The sequence below is a fragment of the Cydia strobilella genome, chromosome Z, assembly GCF_947568885.1.
Source record: "Cydia strobilella chromosome Z, ilCydStro3.1, whole genome shotgun sequence".
Lineage (NCBI taxonomy): Eukaryota > Metazoa > Arthropoda > Insecta > Lepidoptera > Tortricidae > Cydia > Cydia strobilella.
The window spans coordinates 44,011,718-44,030,979 of record NC_086068.1 but is presented as its reverse complement, the minus strand read 5'-3'; the positions used below and the strand labels follow the sequence as shown (position 1 = coordinate 44,030,979).

The window sequence follows — 19,262 nt, the reverse complement described above, 5'->3', positions numbered from 1 at the left end:
TGTTTTTGGTGGGATTTCATTCATTTTTGTAAGAGTTGATATACCAGCTAGAAATGACAATTATTCGTTTATAGAATCTACGATAATACAGGATCATGTAAACAGGCATAATTTAAAATATTTTAACATTAGATTTTTATAAAACTTACGTATTGCTAGCGCTATATATGTAGGGCCTATATAAATTATATGTCAGGAATTTTATGTATTATAAATTGTATGTTTCTAGAAATTTTAAAGCATTATTACCATAATCGGAATTGTTTTTAAGAGCGTTCTTACAAGAAAAGTCGAAATAATGTAAAATTGATGATATTCATTATTAGAAATAAAGAGTACTTGTTCCAGTAGGAGCGTCTTCTTATCCTTAGGAATATCGTTGTACATTTTAGAAAAAGGACTAATTAAATTAGTAATGATTGTTTTTCTGATGGTCGTTTACGAAAAACCGCGTCAAGCACTGAATTGTGAGCTCTTATTTGTAAATTTTGAGAAGTTTACTCTGCTAAAGTTGGATATTTTGTATTACTAATATCCTGTACTTTAGGAATATCGAATGATATTCTTCCTACATGCTTTTAAGAAAGAGAAAATCAATGTTAAACGAATTGAATTTTCTCTTCGAAACAAGTGTAAATTCCTACGAAAATCTACTTAGTACCGAAGTCATTTTTATACACGAGCAATCTACAACGTTTGCTTATACTGTTGGTATACATTTGTGTTTATCAAATTCTACTTTAATTTTTTGGCATTTTTTGAAAACTACTCTATATTGCCGATGACGCGCGCTGGCGATCTCAGTACCGCAGCAGAGCTTGAAGAGGTCGGACCTGTGTCGGTCGGCTCCGCACGTTTTCGACGGCGACAACGAGGTTTTTTATCGTTGTGTGCGGCAGGCGCCGTGTAAAACGCTATACTGTGTGCGTGTAAATTGCAACTGAGAAACTTTGATCCGAGTACTGTATTTGTTTTTATAGTATTATAATATAGTATAGTAACATAACAAACTTCCAAACAACATTAAAAATATTTGAAATGACCTGACATTTTATAGGTAGTAAATTAAAAAAAAAACAGCCAAGTGCGAGTTGAACTCGCGCACAAAGGGTTCCGTACTATTACGCACAAAACGGTAAATAAATCACGTTTGTTGTATGGGAGCCCCACTTAAATATTTATTTTATTCTGTTTTTAGGGTTCCGTACCCAAAGGGTAAAAACGGGACCCTATTACTAGGACTCCGCTGTCTGTCTGTCTGTCCGTCTGTCACCAGGCTGTATCTCATGAACCGTGATAGCTAGTTGAAATTTTCACAGATGATGTATTTCTGTTGCCGCTATAACAACAAATACTAAAAACAGAATAAAATGTGGCATTTCCTATAAAAAGGTCCCTTTTTGTCGATGGCGCTTACGCCATTATAAACGATGCTCCGATATAACTAAGACTGAACTTGTATAAGTTTTTAATTATGTATTACTCATCCTCTTTATGAACCCTGGCAGTACCTAGTGGAACTTAGGTTTGGTGCAACATAGGCGCACACTGTTTTGGTCATTCGACTCGTCTTGATGAGCAACTTGGGAGAGCAGTACTCATGATAGAGCTGATGTTGAACCCTGGCAGTACCTAGTGGAACTTAGGATTGGTGCAACATAGGCACACGCTGTTTTAGTCATCCGACTCGTCTTGATGAGCACTTAGGAGAGCAGTACCCATGATAGAGCTGATGCTGTACCCTGGCAGTACCTAGTGGATCTAAGGTTTGGTGCAACATAGGCACACGCTGTTTTAGTCATCCGACTCGTCTTGATGAGCACTTAGGAGAGCAGTACCCATGATAGAGCTGATGCTGAACCCTGGCAGTACCTAGTGGAACTAAGGTTTGGTTGACATATCAGTCAAATTTGACAGATTGACAGTTTTTGTCATTTTCAGTGAAAATCATCTTTTTGGGATAGAATTTAGCACCAAGTAACATTGTTAAGTGTAGATTTATACTATCTGTCAAAATTGTCATTTTTGACAGTTTTGGATCCCAGATCGAAACGGCTTGTACAATTTTGATAGGACCTTCAACATTAGTCATGGGATGGAAAATGTAGTTTGACACATCTGTCAAAACTGTCAAAATTGACAGTTTGACAGTTTTTGTCATTTTTACTGAAAATTAACATGTTTTGTTAAAGTTTGGTACTAATTGACATAGTTTAGTGTTGTTTGACATATCAGTCAAATTTGACAGATTGACAGTTTTTGTCTTTTTCATCTTTTTGGGATATAATTTAGCACCAAGTGACACTGTTAAGTGTAAATTTATACAATCTGTCAAAATTGAGATTTTGGGACATTTTGACATTTTTGGATCCCAAATCTAAACGGTTAGTCCAATTTAGATAGGACCTTCAACATTAGTAATGGGATGGAAAATGTAGTTTGACACATCTGTCAAAACTGTCAAAATTGACAGTTTGACAGTTTTTGTCATTTTTAGTGAAAATTAACATGTTTTGTTAAAGTTTGGTACTAAGTGACATAGTTTACTGTTGTTTGACATATCAGTCAAATTTGACAGATTGACAGTTTTTGTCATTTTCAGTGAAAATTATCTTTTTGGGATAGAATTTAGCAAACAAACCATGTTAATTTTCACAAAAAAGACAAAAACTGTCAAACTGTCAATTTTGACAGTTTTGACATATGTGTCAAACTACATTTTCCATCCCATGACTAATGTTGAAGGTTCTATCAAAATCGGACAAGCCGTTTCGATTTGGGATCCAAAACTGTCAAAAGGTCACCAACTGTCAATTTTGACAGATAGTATAAATCTACATTTAACAATGTCAGTGGGTGCTAGATTCTATCTCAAAAAGATAATTTTCACTGAAAATGACAAAAACTGTCAATCTGTCAAATTTGACTGATATGTCAAACAACACTAAACAAAACATTAACTTCAATGGCCATTAACGTCTCAAAAATTTAATTCGAATTAACTTTAATGCAATTGGTGCGTAATGCAATTGGTTAGTTTGACACATCTGTCAAAACTGTCAAAATTGACAGTTTGACAGTTTTTGTCATTTTTAGTGAAAAATAACATGTTTTGTTAAAGTGGTACTAAGTGACATAGTTTAGTGTTGTTTGACATATCAGTCAAATTTGACAGATTGACAGTTTTTGTCATTTTCAGTAAAAATTATCTTTTTGGGATATAATTTAGCACCAAGTGTCATTGTCCCAAGCTGTACGGTTACCCTGTACCTGTACCAAATGTAATGACGAAACATGTAAACAAGCGAGTATAATTTCTTTCTAGTATAAAATAATTCTTTTATAATACAAAAGTAAGTACATTTGCACTGGATTTAGTATTTTCGTACCAAATAACAATAATTAGGATTTTAAGTTAGTGTCGTTATAATTGTTTTCAATATGCTTCACGAAGGATCAAGATTGTTTAATCCATCATTGTAGTGCGAGCGAGAGTGAAAACGTGGTAGAAGGGATCGGCATACTGAGCTCGCACAGCCCGCCGCAGCGCGTAAAATACCTAAACTCGCTCAACGTCGAAATGTAATAGCGCTCTTAATGAAGTAAGCGTTAGTGAAGGTCTCCGATTCAGCTCACTCAATCGATTTTTGTGAATTTTGTGTTCATGTTTACGACTAAGTACATATTCCATTTTTGGAAAATATACAAAATCACGAAGTCATTGTAGATCAGCGCCTAAAGAAGTAGCGGTTTCGATATCATTAAGCATTTTTTTCTTTTTGAGACATGTGTTCTATCTACATGCAAACATCTAATGCAGAAATTTTATCTATTTAGATATTTAATTCTTAATGGAGAATAAGTAGCCAAATTTCACCTAGGGATCTAGATACCTTGGTGTGTAGGTACATACCTACGTGTTAGCGTGGTCCTGTTGGAAAACCGCGGCTTTGTAGTGCGACGATTAGAGTTTCACATGTGTTTTTTAAATTAAAATTTGATTTTAGCGAGTTAGTCAACTTATTTTCGCGAAATTTTGTAAGCAGAATTTATTGAAAAAATATTAAAATCGCTCACTTATCACACGCAAGTCAAGAGGTAAAAAATCTGGTATATAAATGAGCTCTCCGAATATGCATACATTGTTACGGATCTTACGGCCGCGTTACTCTGGTGTTTCGAGATCTCTACACGGCACGAGTTACCAATCGTTGGGAACTGTTCGATGGTACTGTGACATCCAAAAACAAAAAGTACAGTTTTATGTTTTTTTCTAATAGGCTACAGTTATTTAGGCTATGTTCGCGAGGTTCTACAGCTCACAGAACCTCCCTTGTGTTTAAAGTTCACCATCTCGCGTCACCGCGTTATCCCGGCATTTTTAGCCACGACACGGCTAATGGGAGCCTGGGGTCCGCTTGGCAACTAATTCCAAGAATAGGTAATAAGCGTAGGCACAAATTTTTACGAAAGCGATTGCCATTATTAGGATTAGTCTCGTTTCCTTACGATGTTTTCTTTCACGGAAACGCGACTGATAAATATAATTTCGTACATAAGTTTCGAAAAACTCATTGGTACGAGCCGGGGTTTGAACCCGCGACCTCCGGATTGAAAGTGGCACGCTCTTACCGCTAGGCCACCAGGTCGTTAATATTCTTTATATTTATCTAAAATATTCGATATCCTAAATGTCAAATAACACGCTTCTCAAATGCTACTGCGTACGGTAAATAGTCATATCATGATAGGAAGCTTACATTCACATATGACCTTTTATTTTCGGACGTCACTGCCGTCACTGGTGTGTCAGAGTTCTCAACAGCTGGCTACTCGTAGGCGTGTAGATATCTCGGACCCACCAGTGTAACCTGACCGTAAGCTCCGTAACAAAATAAGCGTAATCGGAGAGCTTACTTATACCGGTTTGTTTAGCCCTTCACTCGCGTGTGATAAGTAAGCGATTTTAATATATTTTTTAACGTTTATTACGGCGCCATCCAGTGTTGAGTAGCTGTATTAGATTAGTGTTAGGCAAGCTATTTTGAAATAATTAAAGAACAGATTATGTTTCATAACTTTGACATTATATTTTAGACCGTGGTATATGTTACCTACAGTTGATATTCATTCTAAAAATGTCAACCGGTAAAACCCTATTGGAATGGAAAGTTGCTATTAATGTATGCCGCTAAAAAGCTGTCATTTCATGTTCACTAGTTTATTAATTCGTGCAAGAAACAGTGCCAATATAGAGGGCGCTACCTGGCTGGTTTTTGTGAACCTGGTTCAAATCTGTACTTTGAAAACTTTTTGCCTTTTTTTATCGTTGTTTTTTTATTAGCATTTCGATCACTGCTACCACACAAAATTTCACGATTCTAGGACTTCAGGAACCAATGTTTCCAGGTTTATGGGTATTTTTAGGTACCCCCATTTTAAGGGGTTGCAGGGCGAAAGTTACAGATTTCTGGTCACCATATGTGATTGCATACCGAACCATCTCTACATGCCAAATTTCAGCATTCTAAGACTTCAGGAAGTAGTCTGTATTTTCTATTACGCGAATTTCATGTGTTTCGGACAGTGAAAATTAAGGTACTATAAAATTTTAAGTATAATAGGTAGCTTAATAAAACTTGGTGTTTTTGATAAGTCTACTGAGTACATGGTATACAAAAAATTTCAGCTCTAGCATTGTCCAAGCCGAAACTACGAGGGTTCGAAAATACGGCGAAACGTGCCGAGAAAAGATATGCACTGCCTTTTGCCCTTTGTCTCGTCTTGGCGGGGGCACGGCCGTGCCCCCAGATATTACGTTCTTTATAATAGGCTGGAAAGTATCACGTCTCCGGCGCGGCTAGACGAGGGGCCTGTAATGAAATTTCATACAAAGTTGCAGGCCTAGGCCGGGAAGTGGCTCTTTTTTAATTTCTATTTCACATATAATTGTGACACAGCATCATGGCATTCAGCCATAAAAAAAAACTATAAGCAATATTTGCTTTTTGGTTCGTTTATGACATTCTGCCAATACGCCTATAAAAAAAACAATAAACGATATTTGATTTATATATATATTTGGTCAAGCAAATCTTGTCAGTAAATAAGAACAAAAAAAACCTATACTCATCCTTTTCTTTTGGGTGTTAGTACTAGTGTAAGACAAAGATAGTATGATTGAAGATGATTTATTAAACGTTTGAGAAAAGCACTATACATACTTCGGCGTGAAAAGGGGTTGTCGGCCTCATAACTATCCGGCCGGCAACCCCTTCCTTCCCGGCCTCTGTAGTAATGTACTATTATAGCACTGATGATTTTTTCAAATCATAAAATATCATCACTAATCCAAACGAATAACAAGTAATTAATTATAGATATAAATATATAATAATGAAATTAATGTAAACATATAAAATTAATATAAATATGTAACAATGATTAGTCAGTACCTACCTAAAATGTAATAGTACATTACTACAGAGGCTGGGAAGTAAGGGGTTGCCGGCCGAATGCATATATACGGCCGAACGTAGTGAGGCCGGATAGTTATGAGGCCGACAACCCCTTTCCAAGCCGATGTATGGATAGTGCTTTTCTCAAACATGCAATGAAATAAAATATACAAATAAAACTGCAAAATATATCAAATATCGATTATTGTTTTTTTTTTTAATAGGCGTATTGGCAGACTGACATTCCGAACCAAAAAGCAAATATTGGTTATAGTTTTATTTTATGGCTGAATGCCATGATGCTGTGTCACAAATATATGTGATATGGAAATAATAAAAAGCCACTTCCTGGCCTAGGCCTGCAACTTTGTATGAAATTTCATTACAGACCTCTCGTCTAGCCGTACCTGAGACGTGATACTTCCCAGCCTAATATAAAGAACGTAATATCAATATTACATAGCATGTTTGAGAAAAAATATTTAAGCATATGTAATTTATTGACTTGTAAAATGAAGACCAATAAAACATCTGAATCTGCATAAATACGACCGTACCTAAGGAAAACTGAACAACCTTCGCCTTCCACTTTAAACACTTAACGGCATTTTCTTTTTCTACTGATGATTAAGGCAAATTTCAATAGGCTGGCATATTTTTGTGGCAAAACGTATGCGATTACGATGGTGTGATGTCTGTTAATCGCCCGCGTTATGTTTTGAAAGGAATAAAAAAGTCTCTAAATCGATTTCGTTCGTTCTTTGTAAGTGAATATTGAACATTTTTGTCTGATCGGTTGTGGTAAAAACTAAAAAGGTCCGTACAGTTCTAATGTAAATTTATTGCTTTATGCAGTCGTGCCTCGCCGATTGGGTTTGTCCACGCGAGGAGCGGAGCGCAGCTGGTGGCCGGGGACGCGACCCGCCTCGGCACCGCCAACGCATTCACACTCTATGGGTCGAGACGAACCACAGGTAATTTAAAGCAAACATCCTCAATAATGTTAGCTTCTTTAACCTCTAAATTAATGACAAATAATTGCTAACTTTTGTTACGGTGATGTCTGACTTCAACATAAAATGTGTCCTTTGTCTTCTTCGTTATTCAATAAAACTACATACTTCAATGCTTAATTCCAATGATCTATTTATCGTAAACGTGTATTTTTCTTACCAGGATTTATCTTGTGCTAAGGATACAATGGGGAAAATAGATATTGACACCGATGGAGAGTACTTATCTGACTCGGATTCAAATGAAGGTCGCCACATTTCCAGAAAGAAGCATCACAGCAGGTACTAGTCTAATTTGTCTTAGTCTCCAACGCTTGTTTGGCACATTCTCCTATTTTTGCACGTGCAGCAAATATTCTCGAAAGATTATTGTGACGTAAAGCAGTGGGTTTTTGTTTTCATTCAGACACCCGCATTTGGCACTAGCGAGCGGGCTGGGGTCGATCCCGGAGCCCAGCGCGCCGCCCTCGGAGTTCCACACGCTCGTCAACACCGCCTGCTCAATCATAGAGGCGCCACATCGACAGGGGCTGGCGTCTTTGGCTTCTCCAGGTTTGCTACTTTCATTATTTGATTAGCACAAATCGATATTGAAGGCACTGAAAGTTGCACCTACAATAGTTATTTGTGCAACAAGAGAGGAAAGTTGGTTTTTTTTGCGAGTGGATTTTGAGTCCCGAGTAAGCGAAAGATTCTAAGTTAGAATCTTGAGCGTAGCGAGGGACTCAAAAACACGAGATGTAAAATAACTTTGCTCTCGTGTTGCACATATAATTTTTCACCTCAGTAGTGAGAACATATTTAAGGTTAAAATGTATTTCGAATTTGTAATAGGCCCCGAAGTATGAAGTGGCAGTCACGGCCTTCACTAAATTAAAAAGCTACTTTGTTTCACTCCCTGGAGTGAGGAAAGTCGCACTTTCGTCACTCCAGGGAGTGACAAAAGTAGGCTTGTTCGGGCTGCTGAGGTGAAATAGTTATTTGTGCAACAAGATAGGAAAGTTGGTTTTTCTTGCGAGTGTTTATTTTGAGTCCCGAGAAAGCGAAAGATTCTATAATTGAATCACGAGCGAAGCGAGTGATTCTAAGGTAGAATCTTGAGCGTGGCGAGGGACTCAAAAACACGAGATGTAAAATAACTTTGCTCTCGTGTTGCACACATAATTTTTCACCTCAGTAGTGAGAACATATTAAAGGTTAAAATGTATTTCGAATTACACAGAATAAACAGAAAAAAAAAGTATTATAATATGTACGATACGATACGATACGATACAATACGAGACGAGACGAGATCGGACCGGACCGGACCGGACCGGACCGTACCGTACCGGACCGGACCGTACCGTACCGTACTGTACCGTAGTATGCAGTTCATGGCCTTCACTAAATTAAAAAGCTACATTGTTTCACTCCAGGGAGTGACGAAAGTAGGTTTGTTCGAGCTGCTGAGGTGAAAAAATATTGAAATGGCATACCTACATAATTTCGGCTTTATTAATTTGTTGCGATATCTACTTCAGCTGCCCATTTGGAGGTACGATTTGTTCCTAGACTTTGTATCTCTTCTACCATTAATCAATTTAGGTGATAATACTTTATTATTTAGGAACTGGAATATGGAGTGCGTTGTTTGCAGGACCGAGCGGGTCGGGCGTCGGCATCGCGCTGGAGCCGCGGGCGTCGTCCTCGCGCAGCCCCATCAAGACTGTCATTGTACGTGCTGTAAGTCACTCCACTTTTATGGGGGACTTTACTTATCAAAATTTTAACCCGAACCATCTATTAGATTTTACCAAGTATCACTCTAACTCTGGCATTGACATCAACTTAATACGATAAATAAAATTACCCCTAGCAGTGAAGTGTCGCTTTGCATGTATTGCTTTTTAAAATGTTTACTACTATATCGAGTTATATTGACAGCAAACTAAAACTCGTTGTTGAATAAAGGGCGAGTTGCTGAGCGCCGCGGATCCCCTGGAGTCGCAGGAGATCTCCGCTCACGTGACCGTGGAGACCACCGGCTTGCCTCCGCCGCCGCTCATTCCGCCTATCAGCACGCCGCAACAACCGTAAATATGAATAGTCTGATGAATGCATCATACATGTTAGTGTTGCATTGTTGGTGGTTAATGGTGTAGTGAAAGAGTGTTATGTGTGTAGGCGCGCTTGTCCTTCGCTGGGTGCGTCGGTGTCGCACGACCTGCTGCTGGGGCGCTGGCGGCTGTCGCTGGACCTGTTCGGGCGGGTGTTTACCGAGGACGTGGGGCTGGAGCCCGGCTCCGTCGTCGCCGAGCTCGGCGGCTTCCCCGTCAAGGAGGTCAAGTTCCGCCGCGACATGGAAAAACTGAGAAACTCGCAACAAAGAGATCTTACCTTGCATAAGGTAACGTGTTTTTCGTTTATGTTCCACCGATTTACAATTTATGTTTCAATGAAGTGTGGTGCGTTCAGGGGTATATTAACAACACAAGAGTGGAGTAAAGAATGAATATATTGAGAGAAAACGCTCGGCTAATATACTAAAGTTTTAACAGGTTTAATCGAGTGGAAGTTATATCAAATAACAGAATGTCAAGGTTTATGGCATAAATAAATAAATAAATATTATAGGACATTCTTACACAGATTGACTAAGTCCCACGGTAAGCCCAAGGAGGCTTGTGTTATGGGCACTCAGACAACGATATATATAATATATAAATACTTAAATACATAGAAAACACCCATGACTCGGGAGCAAATATCTGTGCTCATCACACAAATAAATGCCCTTACCGGGATTCGAACCCAGGACCATCGGCTTCACAGGCAGGGTCACTACCCACTAGGCCAGACCGGTCGTCGAATGGCATCGTTCAGTTAATGTTCTGTAAAGTAGCAAAGTGAAATACAGATGGGAGATAGGTATCAAGTGCATCAGTTGAGAATCAGCTGTGCCCTACACTACAACAATACGATTAGGCCCGTCATATTTAACACAAAAAATCGTTAAAATCGCGAGCTAACGGCTAGTTAAAACCGCCAAATTTCCGTACTTTTTTTGGTATTCTCAATATGTCCTAAACTGCATTTTTATGAAAAAGGCCTATAAACAAACTAAAATTGCTACAATTTAAGACTAGAATCAACTCTGTAGGTTGAATACTTACCGAGATACAGCTCTGCAAAAATGGGCAATTTGGTCCAGTAGTTATAGTAAAATTTTAAGATTTGGTCAATTTTCGATCCCAAAACCGTGGAAAGTACTCATTTTACGACACAAATATTAAACATAAAAAAATTGTAAAACTGCATTTTTTGCAAATTGTTTAATTCTCACGATGGTTTGAGGGTAGTTGGAAAGGAAAAACCATTTCTTCTTCTTCGTGTTAGGGGCTATACAGTACCGGCCAATAATATATCACCATGTTTTTACGGTATAATGTTTTTACGGTATAATTTGCAACTTCAAACAGTTGCAGGATCTTTTTGGTTTCGAGAGATTTTAACTCCTCCGGGCGCAATATATGTCCTGAGAGGAGACGCCCCTACACATCCTCACAGAGTGCCCCTGCCTAATGCGCACTCGTGACTTGATCCTGGGTGGACATTGTGAGGATGTGTAGGGGCGTCTCCTCTGCCTCCATACAGAGTCTGCACCGCCCCATGTCACGTTTCCCCATAGCGTACATGTGCTTATTTAGGCCGCAATGCCCGGTAAGCACCCTTACCAAGTTGCGCAGTTGGTTCCTAGACAGCGCTAAGGCGTTCGAAGACGCCTTTTTGCTGAAGGCCTTGATAAGCGATTTGGAATGGTTCAAACCTGTCTTTTCCCTCCAGAGTTGAATGATTTTGTAGTTACAGTAGGTCTTTAGGGTGAGCCGCGTTAGGCTTCTGGGAATACCACAAAACGGCTCAGGACTGTAGTTCTTCCTCTTAGCCCCTGCTCGCGCGAGTTCGTCGGCCTTTTCGTTTCCTACGATACCCGCATACCAGGGGACCCAACGTAGAACATCCTTGTTCCTGGCTCCAAGGTTGTTCAATAGTTGCCTGCAAAACCATTTACATCCTTAACTAATAAACTGTAGGCTGTACTCCTCATACCGACCAACATTTGTTCAGGTACTTTTAAAAATAACGTGTTTTGATTTTTTATACACTTAAGGTTTTTTCAACTAAGGTTTTTGTACTGTCGATCTTGATGTATGGGTAGGAAGCGTGGACTCTAAATAAGACTAATAATCATATAAAAATAATGAATGCAAATAAAAAAATCATTTATCCATATTTAAATACATTTTAACGTATTTTTATAAATCTTCATTTTTAATTTTAAAGTATGTCGATAGATGGCAGTAAATTTACAGTGGTTACAAAATTTACTATGACAGTACCGCTCTATCTTATTATATCCTCTTTGATAATATGAACACGTTTTATTTTGGAAATACAGTGGAATCTGGATAACTCGATCGAACCTCCTCAGTTACTGAGGATATTTAGGGATTTAGCGGAAGAGACTGGCAATTTTTTTTTCGATTTCAGTATTTTAAGTACATACTGAGCCTCATATACGCGGTAAAAATATAATTATTTCGACTCCGTATCTCGAACAAAAATTTAATTCCCTGCGAGGTATTGATAGTACTTATTTATAATAAATAACTGGAATTCCAAAAGCAGACTCCGTAAGTCGTAATTATGGAATCTCCCGAACTCAGCAATAAAATCCAAAAGAAATGTTCGGGTCTTCTGTCTATTGTTTTTGCCTTGCACAAGTTGTACACGTACACGTGCAAGGGATGGACAGTATTGGACACATTTATTAAACTTTCTATAGTTTATTAAAGTTGGCGGATACAGCGGCGGAACAGCCGAGCGGCGCCGCAGCGGTGGTGCAGTTGCGGTTGACATTCGAATGATACCTATGTAATAATTACTTACCTATTTTGTTATGTTCAGAAATTTTTAAGTGTTTTATTTTTTAATTTGTTTTGTAATTGCACTCAGTTCTCAATAAATGATAGCCAGCCAAGAAATAAAGTTTTATTTTACCATTTTTACCGAAATTTGCCATGTCTGACTACTAATGTTGATCATAAACGGGGCGGCAAATTTCTGATCGGCCCCGGGCGGCAAACACATACGCTACGCCGCTGAGCGTGCGTTACCGGTAATATCTGAAGAGAAGGGGCAGTTTTTAAAAATTCATCAAAAAATTATGGTGGTAAATTATACAAAATGATGTATAAAGACAGTTTCAGCAAATGTTTTAGATTGTTTAAGTATCAAAATTACGTTGAAATTAAGTCGATTTTGAGAGATATTGTCACTTGCCCATTTTTACAAAGCTGTATCTCGGTAAGTATTCAACCTACAGAGTTGATTCTGGTTATAAATTGTAGCAATTTCACTTAAGGTGGTTCGATTTTCATACAAAATTCAATCGGCTTTAATTAAGGCACTACACACTATTACTACACAAATATTTGCTCATTTATCTACTTTCGAATATTCGTTTGCGCTAAATTAATAGAAAAACTTTGTTTCATACAGAAATCATACATAAATCAACGTAATCTTTTCATCAATTTTACGTATGTGTGTGTCACAAATGTCGTGTACAAATACGTTGCGTGCGGCGTTGCCGCTCTATGACGTTGGCGACGTTGCCTGGCCGACCTGGCAGGATTTGCAGTGCCGTCATGTTTAGTGCATTTTTTGTTGACAGTGTTGACACTGACACATAGGGTCATGTTTATTGTGACTTATCAATTTGTTTGTATAAATTGAAAATGATAGCAACGTCTAATTCAAGTTACAAAAATCATCGGTGTTCTGGTCCGCGAAAATCCAGGAAAATTCAGACTCAATTAAAGCGGAATTCATGATGGTGAAGTTTCGTAAGGTACAGTTTCACTCCTTCATTGTACATTGTAATTTTCTCGTGCCGATCTTTTTAGAAAATAATTCTCACTTCTTCCGTAATGGTAGGATAATAAGCAGTGAACAATACCTATATAATGTAATTATTACGGTTTTGGTTGAAAAAATCAGGACATCCTCACTGCAATAAAATAGAAACTTTCCTGGGGTTGAAAATGATGGAATTTTGTATATGAATGAAAAACACAATTATTACTACCAGGTAAGTAAGTGATAACTTTATTAGAATCCATATTGTTGCATCATCTTTCTTCCTATAACATTAGAGATTTTGTGCTATCATGATATTATTTTTCTATCAGGTACAGGGACAACTACGGATAACAAATTTGAAAAAATGTTATTTCATTTGTTGTGTGAATCCATCTACACCAACAAGACATCCACTGCTGGACATAGGCCTCCCCAGGGATCTTCACAACGACCGGTCTTGCAAGACCGGCCAAAATATCGAGAAATAAATAATATAAATAAACATGATAAATATCCCGTTTTCTATAATAGTTATAATTAGAAGGCCATGCAATGTTGTTAATGTTGAATCCAAAAATAAATAAAAACAAAAAAAAAGTATTAATTTTATTTTACAATTACTACTTTATTATTAGTACATTACGATACAAGTGCGAAAAGTAGGAAATTGGCAACGAGTGGCGATAAATTGAAACACGACCGAAGGGAGTGTTTTAATCGACACGAGTTGCGAATTACCTTTTCGCACGTGTATTGTACAACGTTTTACAGTACATAATTATGGCCCTTTACATTTTCGACATATGCACGTATATGCACCATATGTACTAAAAAGTATTTTACAGTACATATGGTGCAACTTTCTCGCCCTAGTGCGTAAAGAGCACTTCGTGCATATTTCGAAAGTTTAAAGGGCCATGTACTGTAAAACGTTGTACGATACACGTGCGAATAGGTAATTCGCAACTCGTATCGATTTAAAACACTCCCTGCAGTCGTGTTTTAATTTATCGCCACTCGTTTAGAATTTCCTCTTTTCCGCACTTGTATCGTAAATAACTATTTCAAGCAAGGGTACGATTCAAATTTCCCAGAGATGAGACCTAGCTAGATCGAACCCCTTACAGCAAATTTCATCGAAATCGTTAGAGCCGTTTCCGATATCACTGAAATATATATCGGTTATTTCGGAATCGAACAAGAATTCGACGAAGAAAAGGTATAAGAAAGATAACACAAAAAGAAAAAAAAGTACCCCTGTCATACCAGTCTCGAACCCGAATCCTCTTGCACGTATTTCCACGAACATACCGCAACGCCATTGCAGCATACTTACACTGCATGAAATTGTCTACTAGAAGCATCACGGAAACACTTTGCATGTGTGAGTAATAGTAGGAAATAGCATGACAGAAACACTCTGTCGACATTGAAGGTGGTTTTTGCACAATGAAGTATTCAATGTTTATTATAATAGTTCAATATTTATGTAAAGAGTGCGCTAAACATACTTTTAAGTATACAGATACCAACACTATTCCACAAAAAAATAAAACCTGAAAATTTGCGAAAGTGACGCCATCTAACGGGGTTTAAGCTTTGGGTAACCTAGTCGAACCACCTTAACTTTAGTTTGTTTAATAGACCTTTTTGATAAAAATGCAGTTTAATACTTATATTAAGAATACAAAAAAAAGTACAAAAATTTCGCGGGTTTTTGAGTGGTGCAAAGTTAGCACAGGTTTTTCCAAGTTGCAAACTTGGATTTACGATGCTGGTAGTAATCCTAACAACATACTAAAAAATTAGAACTAGCCGTTAGTTTGCGATTTAAATGATCGATACGATATGACGGGGCTAGATAACGATATTGGTTTTGTATGACATATATCTGACATGCATAACCATAGAGCACCTGGTACATGCGGGTTCTGGTTCACTTACCTCGCGTGCTAAAAATGCTTTTTAATATGTGCATCAGTCAGTAATGAAGACTGTAATTGTACCCATTTGTAAAAACAAAACCGGGAATGCCTCTGACAAATCCAACTACAGGCCAATTTCTTTGGCTACAGTAGCAGCTAAGGTACTTGACGGGTTGCTTGATGGTGTACTTTCAAGGCACGTAAAGACGCAAGATGCTCAGTTTGGCTTTAAGCCCGGTTTATCAACTGAAAGTGCGATTTTGTGCTTTAAGCACACCGTCACCGATAGCAAAACGCCTGTGGTTTGCCTGCTTTTTGGATTTGTCGAAGGCATTCGATACTGTCTCTTATGAAGTTCTTTGGGGTAAGCTGGAAACGTGCACTAGTACACCGAGGGACGTGGTTGACCTACTCTGATATTGGTATGGCCATCAAACCAACCTAGTGAAATGGGCGGGTGCGCAGTCTGACGTGTACAGGTTGAAGAGTGGTGTACGGCAGGGTGGGCTTACCTCGCCCAGGCTGTTTAACCTGTACATGGACGAACTGATCGCTGAGCTCAGTAGCGCTGGTATCGGATGCTCGATTGGCGGTACTATGGTCAACAATATCAGTTATGCTGATGATATGGTGCTGCTGTGCCCATCGATCAGTGCGCTTGTCAATCTGCTGAAGATATGTGAGGAGTATGCCAGGACACATGGACTAAGGTACAACACCAGCAAGAGTGAGCTTTTAGTTTTTAAAGCAGGAAGTAAGTCCCTAGACATGTTACCAGATGTCTTCCTATGCGGGACTCCACTCACGAAGACTACTCGGTTCAAGTACCTTGGTCACTGGGTCACCGATAACCTCAAGGACGACATGGACATGGAAAGGGAGCGCAGAGCATTGACCGTTCGCTGTAATATGTTGGCCCGTAGGTTTGCACGGTGTAATGGGGATGTCAAAACTACATTATTTAAGTCGTTTTGTCAAACCTTTTACACGTGCAGCCTGTGGACTGACTATACTAAGAAAACATTTAATGCTCTGCGTGTCCAGTATAACAACGGATTCAGGTTACTGTTGGGGCTACCACGCTTTTGTAGCGCATCAGGTATGTTCGGCGAGGCACGCATCGACAGCTTTGTATCAATAATACGCAAGAGAACCGCTTCCCTGATGCGCCGCGTGCAGGAGAGTACCAACAGTCTCCTGAATCTGGTGTCACAATGCCCGACTAGTGCAGTCTGGCGACACTGGAATTCCATTCATATGGAGTCAAGAGGTACTGTATATAACATATTTTAAGTAGTCTGTAAGTTGCTAACGTATAAAATAAGTTTTTTTTGTTACTAACATTTCTATGGACTAATTACTTATGTCTGATACAAAATAAATTGAATTGAATAACGTGATTATTTATTTTAGATGGAGCGCGATCGCGCGAAGCTTCTGCAGCAAACATTTGCGGAATTGAACACCGCGTTTACCGGGCAGAACCGGCGCGTGCACAGCGCGCAGCCGCCATTGGCCGTGAACCGCGTGAAGGTGACCTTCCGCGACGAGCCCGGCGAGGGCAGCGGCGTCGCGCGCTCCTTCTACACCAGCGTGGCCGAGGCGCTGCTGGCGAACGAGAAGCTGCCGCCGCTGGAGCCCGCCGCCGGTGCGGGCGGCAACTCCGCCAACCCCTCCGCGGGCTCCACCGGCGGCTCCGCCGGCACCGGCAACACTGCCACTAGGTAATCAAACAATCATTCTAAACGGGTTACATCTACTAGAGCAGGGTGTTATTATAGCTCTAGCAAATTGCTCTGAAAATGACAGTTTACATTTGCCCACAAAATAATTTCGTGCTCTACATAAAATGTATACCTATTAACAAAGATAGATATAACTCCTTAATAGATGGATACAGTCTAAGGAAAAAACGTGCCCCAAAAATCAAGAAAATTTGATTCTCGTTCAGAGGGAGCTACTAGCTTTGGCCTCTACTGTCGTATAGATGGCGTTGACGGTTTCGTTTGTTATTTAACAATTTTAACGCATATCAGTGAAAGAACATGGGTCAAAATCATAAAAATAATTAATGCAAATAAAAAAAAAACATTTATCCATATTTAAATACATTTTATCGTATTTTTATAAATATTTATTTTTAGTTTTAAAGTGTGTCTACAGATGGCAGTGAATTTACTGGGGTTACAAAATTTACTATGACAGTACCGCTCTAGTATAAGTTACTCTATGCTATTATTTTTTACTGGTGTGGACTTCAAACTTAAGTGATGTGTAATTTACCTTTACTTTGTCATTGACAGTTGTTTTTTATAGATTTAGATATTTATTCTCATAATATAAAATTACAATATAAATTATCTTAGACTAATCTACACGAATTTATATTATGATCGTCAGTACATACAATTTACATTATTTGATAAATTCAAAAATACAATTTTATTACATAATATACATTACATTATCAAATAAATTCAAAATTACAATTTAAAAATGTCTGAGTAAGTAATCATAATTTTATCCACTTATGTCAAAAACAAAAATTCTTGAGTAACTAGTTACGAGTATCTCTTAATGATCGTCAAGTTCTAAGTAAAAACTAGGTACAAATTATAATACAAAACAATTTATGAAAAGCATGTCAGTTTAAAAAAATTTATTTACAATGTCGAATGTCGAGGTCATAAACTCATTCACTGAATAAAGTGGATTTTCCTATAAAAGGACTCTCAGTTGAGGCTCAAATGTTTCGTGAGATGTTTCTGTACGTAGTTCAGCGGGTAGACGCTCGTAGTATGTCGGACCGATTACTCTCGGGTTTTTGCATGAAAGTGCCATGCGTCGCGGCACTGTTCTGAGTCTCCTCGTGGATCTGATCAATTTGCCCGCGACCTCAACACGTTTAAAAAGTGGCAAGTTTTTTCTTACGAACATTAGTATTTCGAACATGTATAGTGAGTAGTGCGTCATAATGCGATTTTTCTTAAACATTCGATTTTCTATCTCTTAATAATTACAAAGTCAATATTACATTAATCATATTATTAGGTGATGTATTCTAAATATTGACTTTGTTAGTGGTATTAAATCGAATAGAACTACACACACACTTACACTTAGGTACACACTACACACTTACACACTTAGGTAGGTTATTTTACACTTAGGTATTTTAGTCAGTAAAGTCGCGTAGTGTTGGTAGGAAGTTGAGTCTACATTGGAAGAAGTTGACCCGTCTTCACGAGGCCCAAAGCTCAAAAAAACTTCAAGTAGTTGACCCGTCTTAACAACGATAAAAAAAATACCGAGTCTTATTAAGTCTGGAGTGGAGTCCTTTAATGAGTCTTTTTTTAAGGGCTACTCAAAGGACTAGCGTCTGAATAAACATTCCGTTTAATACTACAGGTTTTATCTAAATAGAAAGGAAAGATAGGTTCTGGTTTTTATGTAAGAACGCTGTATGTTCCTAGTTTCTTTTTTTTTTTCTCATTTTAATCTCGTGTTTTTCTGCTTTTTGATTGTCTTTCAATTCATTAACGTCTCCGCAACATTTCAAAAACACAAAAACTAATCGATTCTTGATATGTTCATATTTTCACAAGTTTCTTTAGCCTAAATCGAATTTTCCAAGGCTTTTGGTGCAAAATGATTTCGCTCCGTCATTGTTTAAAGCTCGTTATCATGAAAACGAATTATAGAATTGACAATTATTGGGGTATCAGATGTTCCACATGGTATAGCGTTTTTAATTTAAGTAAACAAAAAAGTAAACCACCTGTGACAAAAATTATAAGCAAAAATGTGTGCCCAGGTTTTGACGTGTTCAAGCTTTAGGAGGTGAACATATCAAAAGTCCCCGCCCGTAACCCTGGTACAGGGGGGTTTGAAGGTTCCATTTCTCGGTTTTTCGATTATATCTCGGGCACTATGCGTCTGAGCGACATGGGCACTTATACAAA

At 38.2% G+C, this 19,262-nt stretch overlaps 1 protein-coding gene across 1 annotated transcript in view; it reads left to right on the top strand.

Annotated features, from left to right (window-relative positions):
• The window catches only part of LOC134754963 (E3 ubiquitin-protein ligase UBR5), a 149,900-nt gene that overhangs the window by 109,457 nt on the left and 21,181 nt on the right, over positions 1–19,262 (top strand). The window contains exons 36-42 of the mRNA XM_063691457.1: positions 7,314–7,432; positions 7,635–7,753; positions 7,878–8,023; positions 9,111–9,196; positions 9,425–9,546; positions 9,638–9,860; positions 16,714–17,024. Coding sequence (XP_063547527.1) covers positions 7,314–7,432; positions 7,635–7,753; positions 7,878–8,023; positions 9,111–9,196; positions 9,425–9,546; positions 9,638–9,860; positions 16,714–17,024 — 1,126 coding nt within the window. The remainder of the gene's footprint in view (positions 1–7,313; positions 7,433–7,634; positions 7,754–7,877; positions 8,024–9,110; positions 9,197–9,424; positions 9,547–9,637; positions 9,861–16,713; positions 17,025–19,262) is intronic.